This window comes from Erithacus rubecula, assembly GCF_903797595.1.
Source record: "Erithacus rubecula genome assembly, chromosome: 2".
NCBI lineage: Eukaryota > Metazoa > Chordata > Aves > Passeriformes > Muscicapidae > Erithacus > Erithacus rubecula.
Genome location: NC_136685.1, coordinates 51,224,648 through 51,243,437, shown reverse-complemented (window position 1 = coordinate 51,243,437; position 18,790 = coordinate 51,224,648). Strand labels below are relative to the sequence as shown.

General features: G+C 38.8%; 1 protein-coding gene across 1 annotated transcript in view; it reads left to right on the top strand.

The window, feature by feature from the left end:
- The window catches only part of THEMIS (thymocyte selection associated), a 75,508-nt gene that overhangs the window by 23,948 nt on the left and 32,770 nt on the right, over window positions 1-18,790 (top strand). Inside the window, exon 4 of the mRNA XM_079332217.1 lies at window positions 890-1,932. Within this exon, the coding sequence (XP_079188343.1) occupies window positions 890-1,932 (1,043 nt within the window). The remainder of the gene's footprint in view (window positions 1-889; window positions 1,933-18,790) is intronic.

Sequence of the window (18,790 nt, the reverse complement as noted above, 5' to 3'; positions counted from 1 at the left end):
CTGCTAGAAGGAAGTGTGAATCCAGAATATACTGTCCCTTTGTGTAGATCTATGCAGAATAAGTCTTCTTGAAGAGAGTCATTAAATATTATTTGCTTGTTAAATTTTACTGCCTTGGTCAGCAACCTGTGGTGCCACTGGCCTGGAGCCAAATTCTTAAACAAGCCTTAATTACACAGTCAGCTTTGTTCTTGGAAGTTTTGCATCCAAAATTTTGCAAGTTCAGTTGTGGTAAAAGAGCTGTTGTTCCCTGTCAAGTTGTCAAATTCACTAGCATAGTGAATAAAACCAGGTGATACAGAAAAAGATGCAACAGTTCCAGAGAGGAATGTAATCTTAAAATATCTTAATTCATAAGAATAACTTACTCTTAGTTATACAAAGGCTTTGCCATTTTGCTAAGTGATAGGATTTCCTAATAATTTCAGATGTTTTAATCATTCTTATAAATATCAAAATACCTGTTTCTCCTAGTCTGGCCGTAGCAGCAACATGGATCCAAGTGCTATTTATTTATTAAAGATGTTTCCCACTCATTTCTTAGAAACCCTAAGCTGCCATGAAATAAAAGAATAAAAATATAGGTTGCACCCAAGAGTTTGAGAAGATAAACAACTGATTAAACTTGGAGGTGCTGTGGGGAAAATCGTGAACTAGTCTTTTTCTTAAAATTTGTGTTCACTTGCACGCCCTGTTTGTGTGGTCCCATGCATATCTGATAACCATATCTCTCAAATTGCAACAATTTGACTGTGGCTAGCCCTGTTAGTGGTGTGCACATGGACACACAAGCCTCAGAGAAGGTACTTTTAGTGTCTGGCCAACAGGATGTGTATTTTATTTCAATTTGTTTGAAAACAAAACCCAATATATTTCTTTTTCTTTTCAGTTCGAAAGGACATAGTTCATATCCTCTCAGATCTGGATGTTGAGGTCAAAGATGTAACAGATTGTTATGATACTAGCTCCTTCCTTCAGCCACTTTCTTTGGAAGATATATTTGAGAGAACAAGCAAAGAATTTCCTATGGTTGCTGAGATAATGGAAGGGCCTTCAGGAAGCCAAAATCCTTATAACTTATTGTCTACAGGAAAAGAGATTGTCATATACAAAAAGTACCAGGCAGCAAGAGTCCTAGCCTCTGAGATGAGAAGTGATTCCTCCAAAAAACGTTATTTAATCCCTATGAGCTACAAAGGAAAGTTCAAGAGAAGACCTCGAGAGTTTCCAACTGCCTATGACTTAGAGATAGCAAGAAGTGAAAAAGAACATCTTCATGTTGTAGCAACTAAAGCCTTTACTTCCCCTCATAAAGAGCTTTTTTCTGTTTCTGTTGGAGATCAATTTCTAGTTCAGCAACGTCAGACCAGTGAAGTTCTCTATGAGGGAAGAAAGATACTCATAGATGTTTTAGCCTGTGAGCAAATACTGAGTGATTCATATAAAAAAGTGCTCCTCCCTATGTACATGGAAGGTGGCTTTGTGGAAGTGATTCATGACAAGAAACAGTACCACCTTTCTGAGATTTGCAAGGAATTCCATTTGCCTTTTAATGTCAAAGTGTCCGTGAGGGACCTTTCCATCGAGAAAGATGTCTTGGCTGCTGCTCCTGGTCTGCAGTTTGAAGAAGAAATCACAGATTCTTACTTGCTGATCAGTAGTGCCAGCAGTCCAGTGGAGAGCTGGGAGATTCCTGTGTATCGTTTGAACATGTTGGTCCATTTGCTCAGCAAAGGTGTCCAGACTGCTGAACTGCCTGTGACTAGGACAACAGTGGAAGAGGTCAGCGAAGAGGAATACTATATGCTGAGAAGATATGAAAACCTAACCCTTCATCCACCACCCAGGCCTCCCAAAAAGCCAACAACAGCACCTCTACCTACTTTTGCACTGCCTAAGCCAGGTGTGTCTGATGTGCTACAGGCTCCAAAGGTGAGGGATCCCTATTGTCTTTGAATGCCTTACAACCACAGGTCGTGTTCTGCAGGTTTAAAGTCTTCATTTCACTGTTATATCCTTATGGCATGTACACAGATGGCTCTCAGCTGCCTGTAATAGGCAAATTAGCCATTACAGACAGCAAAGGCTAAAATCTCCAGTGTGTGTTAATTGATCCATGAAAAACAACGGAACCATGCGGACTCACAGCAGAAATCTTGGCTGTATAATTTTGCATGGATAATCCTTTACTGCACCATTGTAAAAGTGAAGGGAGAGATTTGAAGTGCCTATATTTAAATCTTTATTAAGGGGAGGCATATGTTTTCATGATGTAAAGATAATTTTGCTCAGCTGGAAATGGCAGAATTAAGTTCACAGAGAGACAGGTTGTATTGAAATTTTTGAATTCATTGTTTTGCACTCACCCGAGTGGGAAATAGGTCTGGAATTAAAAAGGAAAAAAATAAGGCAGTTCTTTTAAAATAGAACTTGATGTTAAAAGAGAAGTGCCCATTCTAGGACAATTTTCTTCATGTTTAACTAAGACAATTTGTTCATTAATCTTTGTGTTGGGTCTGACTGAGGTGGAGCTGATTTTCTTCACACCAGTCTGTAAAGTATTTTTTGTATTTTTTATTTAATTAGGGTTGAAAACACACCAGTCTTCTGGCTATTTTATACCCATGCACCCACAGCATTGAGGGCTTCTTGATTTCCCAATCTTTTCCAAGAAAGTTGGCTGGGGTTGGGAAAGAGATTAGGGGAGGACACAGATGGGTGAACTACCAAAGGGATATTCCATGACACATAATACCATGTTCAGCAATAAAAACTGAGGGGGTGATTTGCCTGGTGATAACTCAGAGACTGGTCAGACAGCAGTCTGCTTGTGGCAGGTGGTGAGTGACCACTTTGGTTTTGGGGGTTTTTCCCCTCTTTCTTTCATTTATTATCTGTCTTTATCTGAAACCAAGACTTTTCTTGCTTTGGCTCTTACTATTCTCTCTCCTGATGAGATCATCATCATGATGTCAGGGTGGACTGAGTACCCTGTGTTATGATTACTGTGCTTTAAATACGGTGTAACTCGTGCAATTGTATGCTGGGGGATTCAGAGGATGCTCTTTTTTTTGTTTGTTGGTATAAAACTGAAGTTAAATTGTAGCCACTCTGAAAGGGCAGCGTTTGTGAGTACCTCTCTTTGCTACTGGAGCTGTTCCACCTCTCATCCTCTAATTCCAAGACCACATGTAGGTCCAAATCTCCAGATAGATCCTGGGAGATGGTTACAACAATCTGTATGAGAACTGAATGGGTAAGGTGGCTCCCTAAGGTGTCATTTTTACCTGCCTTTACTACAGAAACATCTTCTAATTTTTACAGTGAACGTTGAGCAGCTTAAATAAGACATCCTGCTGTGCAAGGAAGGATACATGAACAACTTGTCCATAGTGCTAACAGGCAAGCAATCACCCTGGAACTGGCCAGGGGTAAAGAACTGGGGGAAAATTCCCTAAAGCTGTGTTTCTGGTCAACCTGTACCCATGTCAGGAGGATTCAAACCTCCTGCAGTTACTGATGGCTGTGTGCACAGAAAAGCAGGTGGATACTGACTCCAGATGATGCAGAAGATAATATTTTCATAAAGTTAGAAGAGAGTATTTTCATAAGGGTAGAAGAGGGATGAGCTGAGGTTCTTTTGCACGTTCATGAGTGAGTGCAATCTTAGACTGCAGCTGTCCAGACAAAGGAGATAATTTAAACACTGTTTCAGAAGACCCTTTTTAATTTTTTGGGGGCAGGTGCCTGTTTAAATAAATAATAACTTGTAGTCAGAATGCTTGGAGTTATGCATATTGCAAATTTCCTCCCCTGGGAAGGTGAAACAAGTGGAGATCCCTTATTCACTAGATTAAACATCCTGAGCTTTAACATATTGTGTTTAAAGTATGCAGAATGCATTATCTTTTCTATCCTCTGCACCATGAGTCCTCTGAGAAGACGTGGATGGTAGCAGCTAGGCTCTGCCTTGTCCCCTCTGCAGTGCTAGGGGAGATTGTGTTTTCTTTTTAAATGTATCAGGAATGTCTGAGGGTTCAGAAAGTCAGAAACTGTGCCAAACTGATAAATAGCCATCTTTGCATATTTCTGACTATGCACAGGCTTATTTGCATAAATAACAGATGAGTGTCCTAATGAGCTGAACTCAAGCCTGACAAGGTGGCATCCTGGGATAAGCTTTAGTGCTGCATGAGTTGCTACGCTCCTCCTGCAGGCAGCTCCCTGCCTGGTGCTTGGGGAGCTCTGGCTGCTTGCTGGAGAGTGGTGAATGGTTTGCTTGCACACCATTTGGGAAGTTCTGCTTGGTTTGGAGCTGCAGGATAAAATGCTGCTGCTGCATGGGTCCACAGAAGACTAAGATCTTGTCTGTTTTTCCCAGCAAGCGCGGGTCACCTTTACCTACAGCTTGTGCTTTGATCGCCTCAGCTCGCAGCAAGGCTGTGGGGGCAGAGAGGCTCCAGCTGTCTCTTCCTGCTGTTCTCTGACCTTGGTAAGGAAACTCTGGGCCCAGGAGCAGGGCTGAATGCTTCACTGCATATTTTTGGTCATGTGAGTCCCTGGATTGTATGAGATTGGCATCCAGTGTGGAGTGGAACCTCAGAGGAGTGTGAGAACTGCCTCTGCGTGTGTGCAAGGTGCAGTGCTGCAGAGAGATGGATGTCTGCACAGTTCAGCTAAGTCCAGAGACAGCACATGAATTCTCAAACGTGATGCGGCTGCATTAACCAAGCACTCTGACCAGTCTCTTCACAGGGCTAATTAAGTTGGCTTATCTCCTGCTGATACAACTTTCACTTCCAGAACCTGGGATCCCTCCTCTCCCCTCCATAGCACAGCATAGTCTTTCCCTTTCCCTCTGGTATGAGCATTTTGTTTGTGCAAGTAAATTCAGACCACATATGTTTTCAATTTTGTATTACTTGCTAATTGAATTAAAAAACACAAACCCCAAGAAAATGCATGTAAACTAAACAAATGAAAAAATACATCCCTTGCATTGAGTGATTAAAATAATCTTACACTTCATACAGTAGATATCTGTCTAATAATACTAGCCAATAGCATATATTTATCCAATAGCCAATACCTCTACCCACAAGCACCCCCAGCTGAGGACAGGAATGACATAACAACTTGGATCCTTTGTCTTGTGGTAAAAAATATTCTAAAATTCACCAGAAATCTACATTCTCTTTGCTAGAATCATTGGAATGAATTTCAGAGAGGGTGTCGACTGACATGTAGAATTAGTCATCCAGTTTCTGATTTGTGAGTTTATCTAGAAAGTGAGAATGACCTTAAAAAAACCCTGTAAGTTAATGCTACTGATTTGAGAATGAAGCATCTCACCCTCTTGCTAAGTTGTTTCTGGAGACAGTCCCTGTGGGAGTACTCATTCAGGACCTCACCTTCTTGAAATGAAAATTCATATAAGGGGAACAACCCAGATGTGTCTGTCTTTTCTATGCATTAGAAACACCACTGCAAATATGACAAAGCAAGTGTTCGCTTAGTAACTTTCTTGAAAATAATTTTCTAAAATTTCCTTTTTCACCTGCTTGGAAGCCTACTGTTTCCTCCCCTTCAAGAAGATTCAAAAGTTTTCTAGCTTTCTTTTTGCCTATCAGTTCAAGCAGTAAATATCCTACACATTTAAGAAGGCATTAATCTATGTCCTTCAATGGTTTTGTATTAAGTTGAAACAAAGGGTTTGCACCAAATATTGCTAAATGCAATCTTAATCAATGCATGGAAAGTCACATTTTTAGCCTTGCACTCCTAAGACAATAAGGGTACTGCTTAAGGGACAAAAAAGGCAGTATTTCACTCCTGATCAGGAGTGCTATCATCAATGGTCTGTTTAGTTTCATGTACCTAACTTGAACAACAGAAGAATGAGTAAAATATCCTCCAGCTGGATTACTGCTAAATAACTTTATGAATGTGGAACTGGAAAAGTCAGTCACAAGCAGTAATCTGCTCATCTCTGGCAAGAAAGTTGAGAGAATTCCAGCCAAGGAGACTGTAATTTAATAAAATAGGAGAATCAGAGCATGATAGTTAATCGTCATTTTGTGCTAAGGTCCATTATCCTTTCAAAAGTCATTACAGTGTTAAGATATCGAGAACTTTCTTGCTTTCTTGCTTTTTATTTCAAAATTAAAATGAAAGAAAAATTATCACTTCCATCTGGTTTGCAGTTCTACAAACTGAGCTATCAAAATCTGCCATTAACATATTTATCGCATCTGTCTTCACAGCAAAATGAAGACTTATCTGGAATTAAGTTGATAAGACATAAGCTGCATTTCTCAGCAAATGAGTTTTCCTGTAGTGCCTCCTTTCCTTCCTCATAACTATTTCTTTTCTGCTTCTGGAGCATTTTTCACATTTTTGTCTCCTTTATAGAGTAGATTAAACACAAATATTTCTGCTGTGTAGCAAGAAACTAAACTTCCTAAACAAAAGCATATTAGAAAATGCACACTGGACAGTCAGGAAAGAATAGGTAAGAACAGACTTCATGAATTAATAACGGTATTTTGGCTCTAGAAATGGCAAGAAGAAGAGGTTCATTAGCATATGCAGAATTGTGCATATGCAAACATAAAGGGGAGGGTTTCTCTCTCAGCTGCGGCATTGTGGTTGCTGATGCTGCACCTGTGCCTCCTCTTCCTCCCTTTTTTCCTGTCCCCACAGAAGAGGATGTTTCCCACTCTCTGGAATCTCACCTTCCACCCTCTCTTTCCCCCCTCCTTCCCCACATCCCATCTATTGTTTCTCTCTGTAATTTTCCAGTAGTTTTGAAAGTCCCTAATAAATAACATGGGAAGTCTGGAAGTACAGCTGTACAAACTGAGGACCACCCCATACTGTTATTGTGGCCAATTTCCTAAAGTATCTCAAAATCCCATCCCTACCACAGCCTCACCTGGTGAATCAGGTGTGTGGGAGCCATTTCCCTCCAAGTCTTTGTGCTGCAGCTTCCCACTTTGCCAGGAACCACGTCTGCACTGTGCCATGGGTTCCTTTCCCTCCTAAAGCCCATCCTGTGACACACATGCCTGATTTCCCACAGCCCCAGGTGTTTGGGTCCCCTCATGCTACACTTTTCATGTGCCCTTCACCCCCCCTAACCTGTATGAGATTGGTTCCCAGTCCTCTGTACTGCTTTCAACAGTCTTGCCTTTTCCTGTTCCTTGCTTCTTCCCAACACATCTCCTCTTCTTGCTCCTCTGTCATGCAGTGAGCTGAAGCCAAGGTCACAGGAGTGGGAGGTGCAGGGACATCTCAAGTTACACACAGGCTTTTGTTGCCTTCCCCAGCAGCATGTATTCCAAACGTCAGCACAGGATCAGTCTCCTCCTAGGATCTTAGGGGAAAGCTGGAGCAGGGTGTAGGTGTTGGCACATGCCAAGTACTTTAATTTTCTTGTTGGCTGGACAGTGCAAACTGAAGGATTTTGTATTGACACTCTGTTGCAGAGATCCTTATTAGCTGTGTGTGGATCTGGGGGCCTGTGACCATTTTCTGGAATGCCTATCCACATCCTTATATTGTGCTGGGCTGAAGACTACACATGTACCATCCCACTTTACATCCTGGGGTTTTCTGCAGAAGAAATCGAGAAATGCTGGCTGGATACCAGGATTGCTGGGTGCACTATGGACTCTGAATGAACCAACAGAAAGGGGTTAGGGGAACTAGAAATCCTGAAGCCCAAGCTAATAAAGGACTTGCCTTTTCCTGATATTCCCATTTTCTTTTAAAAAATATCAGAAGCTTAAAATTTCCACAGAGAATCATCAAGTCTGCAGTAGGCACTGACTGTGCTTTGATGTTACTCTCAAAACCGAAATAGAGTGGGGAAGATATCAATGTGCCTGCCAGAAGGACAGGCAGTACATAATTGCCTGAAGAAACAGCAGGGCAATCTGAGGTGTAAGTCTCATTGCAGAAAGGCATTAGTGATACAGGAAATGCTGATATAGTACATGGAATTAAGGAAGGTACAGATGAACATTTGGATATGCTGACTGATGAAAATGCCAACTGGTTAAAAGCAAATTGCTTAATTCAGAGCTAGAAATGAATTACTTGGAGAACAAAGAGAAAAGAAATATAAAAATGAAGAGGATGCCCAGAAGAAATAAAAAAATTGAACCACATGAAAATATGGAATCCTTGATAAGAAGGAAAATCCTGAACAGAGTGCGTGAGCCAAAAGCCATTGATGTCAGTAAGGAAAGAACTGGCTGGCACTTTTTTTTTCTGTCTCACAGAAAGTGCATAACATAATACAACACATAACAAAACCATATAATTATGCATAATTATGAAGCAGGAAAGAAAAAATAGAAGAATAAATCTAAGATTCAAAGAACCACTGCAGCAGAATAATTCTCCAAAAATGGAATTTGGGGAGTGGGGGCACAGAAATGTCTTTTTTTTCAACTGGGGTTCCAAGAAGGCTGACTTCCCACAAAGCTGTTCTACAGGCTGCACTTACTGTTTGCCCTTCTCCTTAGAGCAAGAAAATTAGAAAATTCCGTTTGTGGATAGCTAGCTGTTGAAGCACTATCTGTTATGGACTGTATTTTGGACTTCTGTTTGGAAATCATGAAAGAGTTTTCCAGTTTAAAATGTCCAGAGATAATCTAAAGCAAATTTCCAGCAGGAAGCACAGTCCCCATACTCCTGCAATGCCCATCTGCAGCAGTGGCAATGACCTGCCAGGCTGCTCCCAAGGATGCTCTGGATGCTGCCAGAGTTCTGGGCAGCTCCTAGGCTCTCTGACTCCATCTCTGCTCAAACACCTTCAGGAGCTTTTCTGGGCTCTGAAAAAAGCCCAGAAAGCTGGTGTGAGATGGCTGGTGTCCCTGCTTTGGTCTCCATGTGGAAAGGTTAGCTGGCACAGGTTAAAATTAAATTTTCCAGTCACTGTGTAATCAACTAGTGTTGAAAATGCCACTGCTAAAAAATTATGGGGGAAAAAAAAAGAAAAAGAAGCCGCTTCACTAAAGCCACTTAAGTGTTGTACTGGTCAGTGTAAGGACACACTGATATTGCCCATGAAATTCAAGCTTTGGCAGTACTGTTTGCTGAGCATTCAGGTAATGAAAGCAAGTCTGTTGTGATTCCTGTTGGTGCCACTGAAAAGCCAGAGTAGTGATTCCAGGCTCGCAATGACTGTAGGCAGTGGCTTGTATCAATAGTCCACCTGAACTTGTGTGACAGAGTCTAAGTAGAGGGTCACTCAATAGGAGTCACTGGAGGAAAACAAAGGAAAATAAAGAAAGTTAGTTTGTGGCATGCCATGGACCATCCTGATGGACAACACTGGTGATGAATTCTGCTTAGACTCTGCTCTGGTTTGGACTTTTAATTACCTAGAGTTGAAATCTGATTAATAAACCAGGATAAAACTGTTTCCAAAGCATCACTTTTAAACTTTAAATTTAAGAGTCTTTGAAAAGTAAATAATATTTTATGTGTGAAATGAAGAAGCCATAGCTACTTTTAGGAATCCATCTGTTTTGCATAAGTGGTAAATGCATGTTCTGCAGTATTAATGAGTAAAAAGTGGTTGAGTTTGCTTTTGAATTACTGTCATTTGAAGGGAAATGGGCCAAACAATTGAACAGTAGCTCTACAAGAAAATCCTGGCTGTGTGAGGAGAGGGGCTCACAGGAGCTCAGTAGGTCTGGTTTACATCACCATTTCTGTAAATGCTGCTTCAGTGACCACAGGCAAATCACATAAATACCATTGCCTCCAGATACATGAAGAAACTGCCAGGTGAAGAGGGATTGTGGATTTACAGCCCATTAGTTGCTTTATACGGATGCTTTAAGCTCAGGTAAAAGCAGGATACATTGCCTCACTTTCAATAAGGGTCAGAGCTACCTCACATTTACTCTGGAGCAGTAACCACACAGACAGACAGTTGCCATGGAGTATTAAATGAGCTGTAAATCCATGCTCATTTACTAGGTGGCAACTTGTTCATGTAGCTGTCTCCTCTCTGTGAAATGGGACATGATGTTCATTTTCACATCTGGGAAATTTGTATAGACAAGAATGATTTTTCTATATATGCAGCATTTTGTACATTGGGTACTGCAATAGCAACAACAGTATTATAATAAAAAGAACATCAGCAATGAAATTACTGGATATTAGTACATTTTAGCCCTGTTTAAAGCTTTTAGCTGGAAGTTTATCTACAAAAGAGGTGAGAAAACCAAGAGACAGATTGTCTAGGACAGTTGTGAATTCTGAAGTGTATGTATTTTTTGTGTATTTAAAAGAGGAAGAAACAAGAAATAATAACTTATTTGAGAACTTACACCATAGCAAGGTGTTAACTCAGAGGCTCACTGGCACCTTTGAGGGTTCAGTCTTTTGTTAACCACTTCATAGTTTATTCTAATAATAGACACAGGTCTTTGAGCTTCTCTTCTGCATCTGCTGTGGTACATCTTATGTCTTTAGCCCTGTCTTCACCAGTTGTCTTACAGAAGGTAGCAGTCACCTTCTGTGTGTTATGAATGAGAGTCAGGTGTTTCTTATAATGCCTCCATAAATTTCCCCAGCTTGTGGGACTTTGACAGATGATAATATTAAACTGAGAGTTGTATGTTAAGGGTTAGTTTATGCAAGTATAAAAGGTGCCAGCAAGGGAGGAAAATGAGGAAAAAGATAGCTACAATATAGGTTACATCTAGCTAGCTAGCTAGCAAGCTAGCTAGCTCTGTATCTCTATATCTATCTATATCTATATTTATATCTATATTTATCTATATCTATATCTATATTTATATCTATCTATATCTATATATCTATATCTATATCTATCTAATCTATCTATATCATCTCTATCTATATATATCTATATCTTATATTGATACATCGTACTTGTATTAAAAATAATCAGACATAACTGATGATGTATAAATAAATGCTGGACTAAAAGATGTTTTTTAAGTTAACCTGACACATCATTTATACTTCTTGCAATGATGAAGCAGCACCTCCATTTGGGTGGAAGAGGGGATTAAGAAGCTAAACTAGGAAGGAGAAATTAAGGAATAGTGAAAAAGAAAAGCAGAGTATCCAGTTACATTCTATCAAACTGTGAAATGGGATGGGAAAGCAGAATTTATGTAGGATGGAGGGAATTGCATTTTTGATGCAAAAAGGCTGAGGGTGAGCACTTCTCTTTCTAAAAATGTTTTTTTTCCCCTTGTGCATATCTTAATTCTTTACCACCCTGCCCTCATTGTCTCTCCTATAAAAGTGAAAAGCAGTAATGTAAAAAAACCTATTCTGTTTCAGCCAGCTGAATGCATATATGCATGGCTAACATGAAATATCTTCTCTTTATTTTTTCTTTGCACCTTGCTGAACACACAGACCAAAGGTGTCTTGGTTTGTCTCCTCCTTTTACTCCAACATTTGATGGAGTGAGCACCCAGGCTACCAACCTCCTAAATCATTCATACTCCTTCTCTGCTCTCACAGTTTGAGCAATAGGAATATGGATGCAAAAGCATGGGAGCTAGAAGGAAAACAGAAACTAAATTCTCAAACAGCAGGCTTAGATTTTGCATAAGGCTTTTCATTAGTTGCATCTTCAGAAAAAAACAGAGATAAAATCATCTCATGCAATATTGAAACCACTTCTGCCCATATGAATAGCTGAATGTGAAACATCTTGGTCTACCCTCTGAAACGGAAAATAAACCTTCTTATGAATGTTATGAGTTATTGAATAATAATATGGCAGTAGTCTAATGCTGCTATTGTTGAACCTAAATGAAAAACCTTATTAATCATGGATTTGACAGCTCATTCAGTTATAATAATGTTTCCTGTCAATCCAAGCTCTCATTATAATTGGATCTTACTTAGAAAGGAAGATGCTCCATTGACTGCTCAGATGGAGAAAAATACAGGTTTAAAAATGAAAATATCAGTCTGAATTCTGTTTCCAGGGAGCCTGCTTATGCATTTACAAGTTGGATAACACTTTAATCCTTGCTGTGTGTCACATTTGGATGTTACTATAATAAGATACTCTCACTGACTAGACACCAGCTCTACAGTCATGACAGTGAAAGTGAAAGCAGGAAGAGCAAATGAAAACTTCTCAGGGATGCTGGTGTATCATCACCACGACCTAGTTGCAAAGAATTAACTTAAATAGATGGCTTTTCTACAGAAAGTAGTGTGTTCAGCTGTGAATTTACAGCTAATTTGGTTTCCTGCATGCCCTCTTTTGTGGTTACTCAGTTTGCAGAAAGTATTAGATATTTCACGTGGCATTGAGAGGAGATTAAGTTGCTTCAAACCAAGGCAATTTAGTGTGCTGTAGGGGTGTTTACAGAGAGACTTAGAGGAAAGGAGCTGTAAATTCATTCCCTAACTTACTGCACAATATCTTTATAAACAAGGCCAGAGACAGAATAAGCAAAAGCATCTGAGGTAGTTATCAAAGCTGAGGAGTTTTCAGGCTGAGACTGAAAGTACTTGGAAAAGCATTTTGGATAAATGTCATTTGGAAGACACTCTGTGGGCTAAATCTGTAAATTGCATATTGGAAGCCCCAATTTTATGGGAATAACAGAGGCAGGTGGTGCATTTTGTGCAGGTCACAACTAGTTGAGGACACAGAAAACACAAAGTAAAACTTAGACTCAAATTTTAAAAGTAAAAGTTTTCTAGAAATCCCTTTTCTAAGGCAGCTGAAACAAGAACTTCCAGAAAGTATTTCTGTTCATTGTCAAACAGATGTAGTTAAAATAAAAGTGAATTTAGAGAAATTTTCTAATGAGTAGTATAATATTCACCAGCATAGAGACACAGACTGTTTTCACCTCTTTGCAGGATAAGAAATGAAAAATCTGATAACCTCAGGGATTCTTTGTATGAGTGTAAGGGCTTGTTGGCTATGTGCTTGACCCTACAGCAGACATGCACACTGAAAAGCAATTAAGCAAGTAACCTTTTTTCCTTCCATGGCTCAACCAAATGAGGCACAGATGGTACAATAGGCTGTAATCCACACCAGAATTTAGTAGCTGCATTGGGACAATATGCTTCTTCTATTATTTGTCTTCAATCACTGCAGCTTAGCACTATCTTTTATTTTGCTTTGTGCCAAGTGAAGACAATTTAGGTCCTCGCTGAGATTGCAGTGCCTGAGAGAAATAAGGGCAAGGCTAAGAATGAAAATACTACAAATATGAACAGGAATAAAAATCCAAGGGAAAGTGAAAACTGCTTGTTTTGGTTTTGTTGTTATGCATTCCTATTTTATTCACAATAGCTGACCGATTTCTTATCTCTGAATGAATAAACAGAAGTTAAGATTTATTTCAGGTGAAGAGTTGATGCCAGAGGGGATTTCTTGTATCATTATAGTGGAAAGATCACCAAGTTACAGATGATCAAATGCATCTACAACCACTCATGTAGTGTGAGCTCATGGGGGTTATGCAATGTTTTGCAAGGTGCCTATTAGCATAAAATGCCTACAATATTTATCATGGAACTGTGTAATTTGAATGGTGGAATAATAATTCAAATAATACTTTTCAAAATATATAACTTGATCAGCAGCAAGCAGCTGTTGAATCCATAAAATAAATATTTATATTTGTGAGAAAGCTCTGAAAAGGTCAAGTAGGAGACATTTTAATCCATGTTTTCAATTTGTCACTATATGTTTAGAGTAATAAATCATAGCAGCTTTCAAGAATAACAAAGGCAACAGTAACATATGGCTCTCAAACGTCTGTGGACTGTAGATTAAACTAATTTGTTTTTCCTGAGCACCTAAACACAATTTCGTTATTTGCTGGTTGTGATCTCTTCTGTAATTACAAAAAGAGATTTGATACCTAATGGCATAAACCATTATGCTAACAACTTCAAATTAATGGGCTCTTCCAGCTTATTTCAAAAGACACATTGCCAAGTGCTGCCATCATATTTTGCATAACTTTATCAAATGTAAATACATTTTCAGATGCACAAATGTAATTCGCATTTGCAATTTTCAAATGTAAATGCAGCTCCTCACCCTGTCTGCAGGTACAGCACAATTGTAATAACATGACAGTCTGAGACACTAATTTGTTGATTTAAAAAATACTTTACTAATGTTTTATGTGCATATACATTGTATGACACCTAACCAAATGTCGTGCTTGGGTTTTGACACGTAGTGTCATTCAGATGTAACCACAAAACCTCCTCTCAGTTGTGAAGATTCCTGGCAGAATCTGGCTTTTCTAGCTGACTTCAGCCATTAGGCAGTGCTAAGTAGTTTCCTTTCTGAAACCCATGCTATAAGCACACTTTTGACTGCTCTGTTGTTTGCCCAGCTTCTCTGCTGGTTACACATTTTGATACCTGTGTCCTGTCTTAAAATATCTGGACTAGTACAGATGAACATTGTGGAACATGTGTGGGCATGATTTAAGGAAATACAGCTCCATTTGCTTTAATGCAATTGAAACTACTTCCATGAAATGCGAATTTGGAATATTTGTTTGGGAAGAGCAAAATAACACGAGTGTCTCTTCAAAGCTGGGCCAGCATGCTACAGTGATGAATGGGCTGGATGGGCTCTCACCACAGAGAGAGGTGTCTGCGTGTTAGAGGTGGGAGCTGCATCTCTATGTGTAAGTTTCCACTCTGGTCTCTACTCTCAGTGGTGCCTGGAGAGCCAAGTAGACACTCTGTGGTTAGCTGGATGAAGTTTTTAACTGCATTGTGGAGTTTTCCTGACTGAAATCAGAGCAAGGACATGCAGATAGATAATTGTAGTTATGTACATTCTCGTGACTTGATCTGGAGCTGAACTCCACCAGTGGCATAGCAATTAACCCAAAATGAATGGCAGACATGTTTTTCACAGTAAGGCTGTGATTAATGCATTGTGTAGGGAAAGAGTCACCATGTTGTGGCTGCTAGGACATCAGCAGCACCAGTGAAACCCTGGGGCCATGGATATGTTCAATTGGACTCTGCAAAGTAGTGCAGTTACAAGGTCTGAGGGATAAGGTGTGGCCCTGGTTCAGAAGGAAATGCTTTGGCAGGGAAGGCTGAGGCTTAGGTGTCCTCCAGAAACGTGCAGCCCAGAGGAAAACCAACATTCTCAGACAACTGTTTTCACCCCTACCCTACAAACTGCTCTAGTGTTTGTCTTTTTGAGTCCCCAGCAATGTGCCAGTCTCTCAGGAATCTCATGGGGTCTGGAGGTTTGGCCATATGCGTATCAAGAATAAAGTTAATTTCTTCATAGAAACAGGCATAAACACAATTTAATTTACAAATCAATCCCCAAGATAAAGGTCTCAGGATCTACGCTTTTCTGTTGTGCACATTTCATTGCTACTGAAGTAGAAATATGTTCAGGAAAAAATGTATAAGTAAACATTTAATGGAATTACTTTGTATGGCTGGGAAAATTTTGTTTTCCTCCAATTTTCTTTTCCTAATAAAAGTCAACATTGCCATGCAAATTCTTTCTGGACAAAGAGACGAAGTAAAAATTCAAATGCAAGCTAGTCCTTCTGTTTCCACAGCTCTTGCAATGCCAGTAATTGAAGGGTTACTGGATTCTGGGGTCTCTAGCAGAGCCTTGTTTTCATCCACCACTTTTGTAGCATTTTTTTTAACAGGAACCAGAGGCACAGGTGAGAAGATCCATACATGTTTCAGAGCCATAAGAAACAATGACCTGTCAAAGGCAGCAGTCACAGCTTTTTTTTTTCTTCAAATCCTTATTTTAAACAGGTTGTGCTTGGTTAGAGGTTGATTCTTTGTTTGATGTCTTGAAATTGTGGAAGACTGTCCTTTGCCCTCTGCACACATGCACACACACAATAAGTCACAAAGATGAAAACTGTTTATTTTGACAGTCTAATTCCAGAGTGTAATGCCCCATGCCTTTCTTACAAGAAGATGAATAATGGGGATTTCTGAAGTCTTCATCTTTACTGCTGATTAAGATATAAAGTGTCAGCACAAATTTAAAAACAATATATAATTTCAGTAAATTTTTAATACCTTTGTTGTGAAAAAGAAAACTTTAGTTACATTTCCATGTGGAAAATCCATATATGGGCAGAAAAGCATATGATTTGTAGTCCTGCCGTAAATTTTGATTTCTAAATACTGAAACACTTCACGTATGAATATGTCTGTTGAGCTCCCATTTCAGGTAAAAGAACATGTGTCATGGCTTTCTTTTCCTTACTGGTACATAAACTGTAAAAATGTGCTAAAATGCTACCCCACACATACAAGGTTGTCTAATCAAATAGGTTCTCTCCTTCTCCCTGTCCCTCCTCACTGTATATTGATAATGGCAGAAGTACACAGTTTTTTAGCTTTCCTCCTCTTTTTGAATTTTATGAATCCATTTTTTCCACACATATTACACAAGCATCTCACTGCATTAAACTTCTGTCCTAGATAATTTTCCATGGCAGATAAATGAAATCATCCACAGAATAATTTTGTACTGAAATTCTTTTAATATCATCAGTACTTAATAGATGTCTCCACCTACTAATCTCACAGGTTTCATATTTTCATTAATAGGTGAAATAAAGTAAATTTATTTCTCTTTCATTTAACTTTTTGATTCTTAGCTCACAAACATTTCTCTTTTATCTGAGAGACATAAGTGAATAGATTGAATTTATAGAAAATTATGTTTTAAAATACACCACAGCAATATTGGGAGCCCTTTTCCAAAACATAGTAAATGTTTTTTCTATTAATTTACCTGATATAATAATAGTTTAAACAGAGAAATCTTGGACAATAAATCTTTTTTTGAAATCTAAGAAAACTATCTACTGATACACAACCACTAAGAGCATTTTTGTGCACCTGTGTTCGTTACATTTAAAAGCTTGTTCAGTTAGGGGAAGATGCCATCCCTACTCTTTCAAAGAAGGAAAGCAAACCCATAAAAAGCACATCTTCTCACATTAGAATTTTGTTTACTATTTCCTAGTCTAACAATAAATGCCATATTAATCTTATTCATGTGTAAAATTTTTCTAACCACTTAAGTTATGTTCTGCACTTTATAATACAAAGGGTATTATAAAATCCCCATTTAACAAATTCAACATTCTGGATAAATATCACTACCATTCTACTTGCAGAACATAACTGATGAATAAAATGTTCCTAGTAAAGCATATTCAGCAGAAGTTCAGAGAACAAAGCCCTTGCTAATGCCTCTCTAGCAGCCTCCTACTCTCACAAATCTTTTTGCTTTTTAAATAGTTTAATGTGTATTTTTAACACCACCTTCTTGCTTGTTTTATTTGCATTTTGGAGGTCCACTTGGACATAGTCTTTGAGGAGAGAGAATGCATCAGCACTACTATGAAATAAATTAATCTAGAGAAAATAGGAGCTGAATTGTTCACTCCCCAAAATTCTCAAGGAACATTTCACAACAGAAGTGTCTTGATGCACATCAGCATGTCCTGATATCCTATGAGAAGAAAAAGAAAAGGAAAAAAACCCTGAACCTACAAAACAATATTTTATCACCTTTGAAGCGCCATCAATGTAGCACAGAGAGATGAATAGCCCAGTGGTAGTCCCTCTGTTTGAAGGGATCACAGCCAGTTGCAATAAAGTACAAATGCTTTGGCTCCAAGGCAATGCTGAATGCAGCCATGTGATTGACTCCAGCCACCTTGATGTGCCATGTCTTAGGTTCTCTCCTCTGAGAGTTCAGAGGCACAATTCCTTTCACCTGTAACTTGAAGTATTTCAGTTTTTTTTTTCTTTTGGACAAGGATTTAAATCCTATTATTAAAAAAAAAAAAAAATTGAATTGTTGCTGTTGTTTTGTGACTAATATGAATTCTTGCAGAGGATTACATCCCATATGTGAATACAAATGGCACATACCAATGGCATAAGGAACATCCTCCACTGCTTGTCCCTTCTCTTTAAAAAGGTTTGAGTTTTCCACCAAGGGAGCTGAAAGTTCTGAGAATACACTGGCTCTGAAAATAATTAATAATAAAGGAATTTTTTTCTCTAAATGTGAGAATGCCTATTTTTTACAACCCTTTTCCCTGTTGGCAATTGTGGCTTTTAAAGCCAAAATTGCAGGAGTTTTGCATAAGCTGCCTAGAAACCTTGGTTATAGATTTCCCTTGTCCTACATTGTTCAGCTCTGTGCTTCATCTTTTTGAGAGCTAAAAGGCTTGTCCTATCAATTCATGAATCTATATATGCATTCTCCAGGTCTACAAATGTTATAAAATCTATTCACTGGAGATGCCCAGAGGATTAATAATTTAAGTAAAAACAATCAGGACTGAGCTAGTGTTTTATAGTCAAAAAATGTCTTTTCCCTATACTATTCCCCTTCTGGTGCATAAATAATTCTTCTTGCATTAGTGAGCTATGCTAATTTATACCCACAGAGGACTTGGTCTCAAAAGTTTAATTTAGATGGCAACACTGAAGTGCAAAGACTTGCCATTTTTATTTGTATGTAACATACCAGCACTCAAGTAGTTGTGTGTCATTAAATTATTTCTAGAAAATAAATTGCCATTTGGAAGGTTTGCTCTTGGGTGAAATTATATCTTTTTGTATGACTTTAGACAGATGCAATGAGTTAATTTGAACAGCTGCTCTTCAGTTCCCTAATTTTGCTCTCTCTTCTATTTCCCATCTCTCCTCAATTGAGCATGCCTTCTTCACTACATCTGGAATAAATACATCCTTG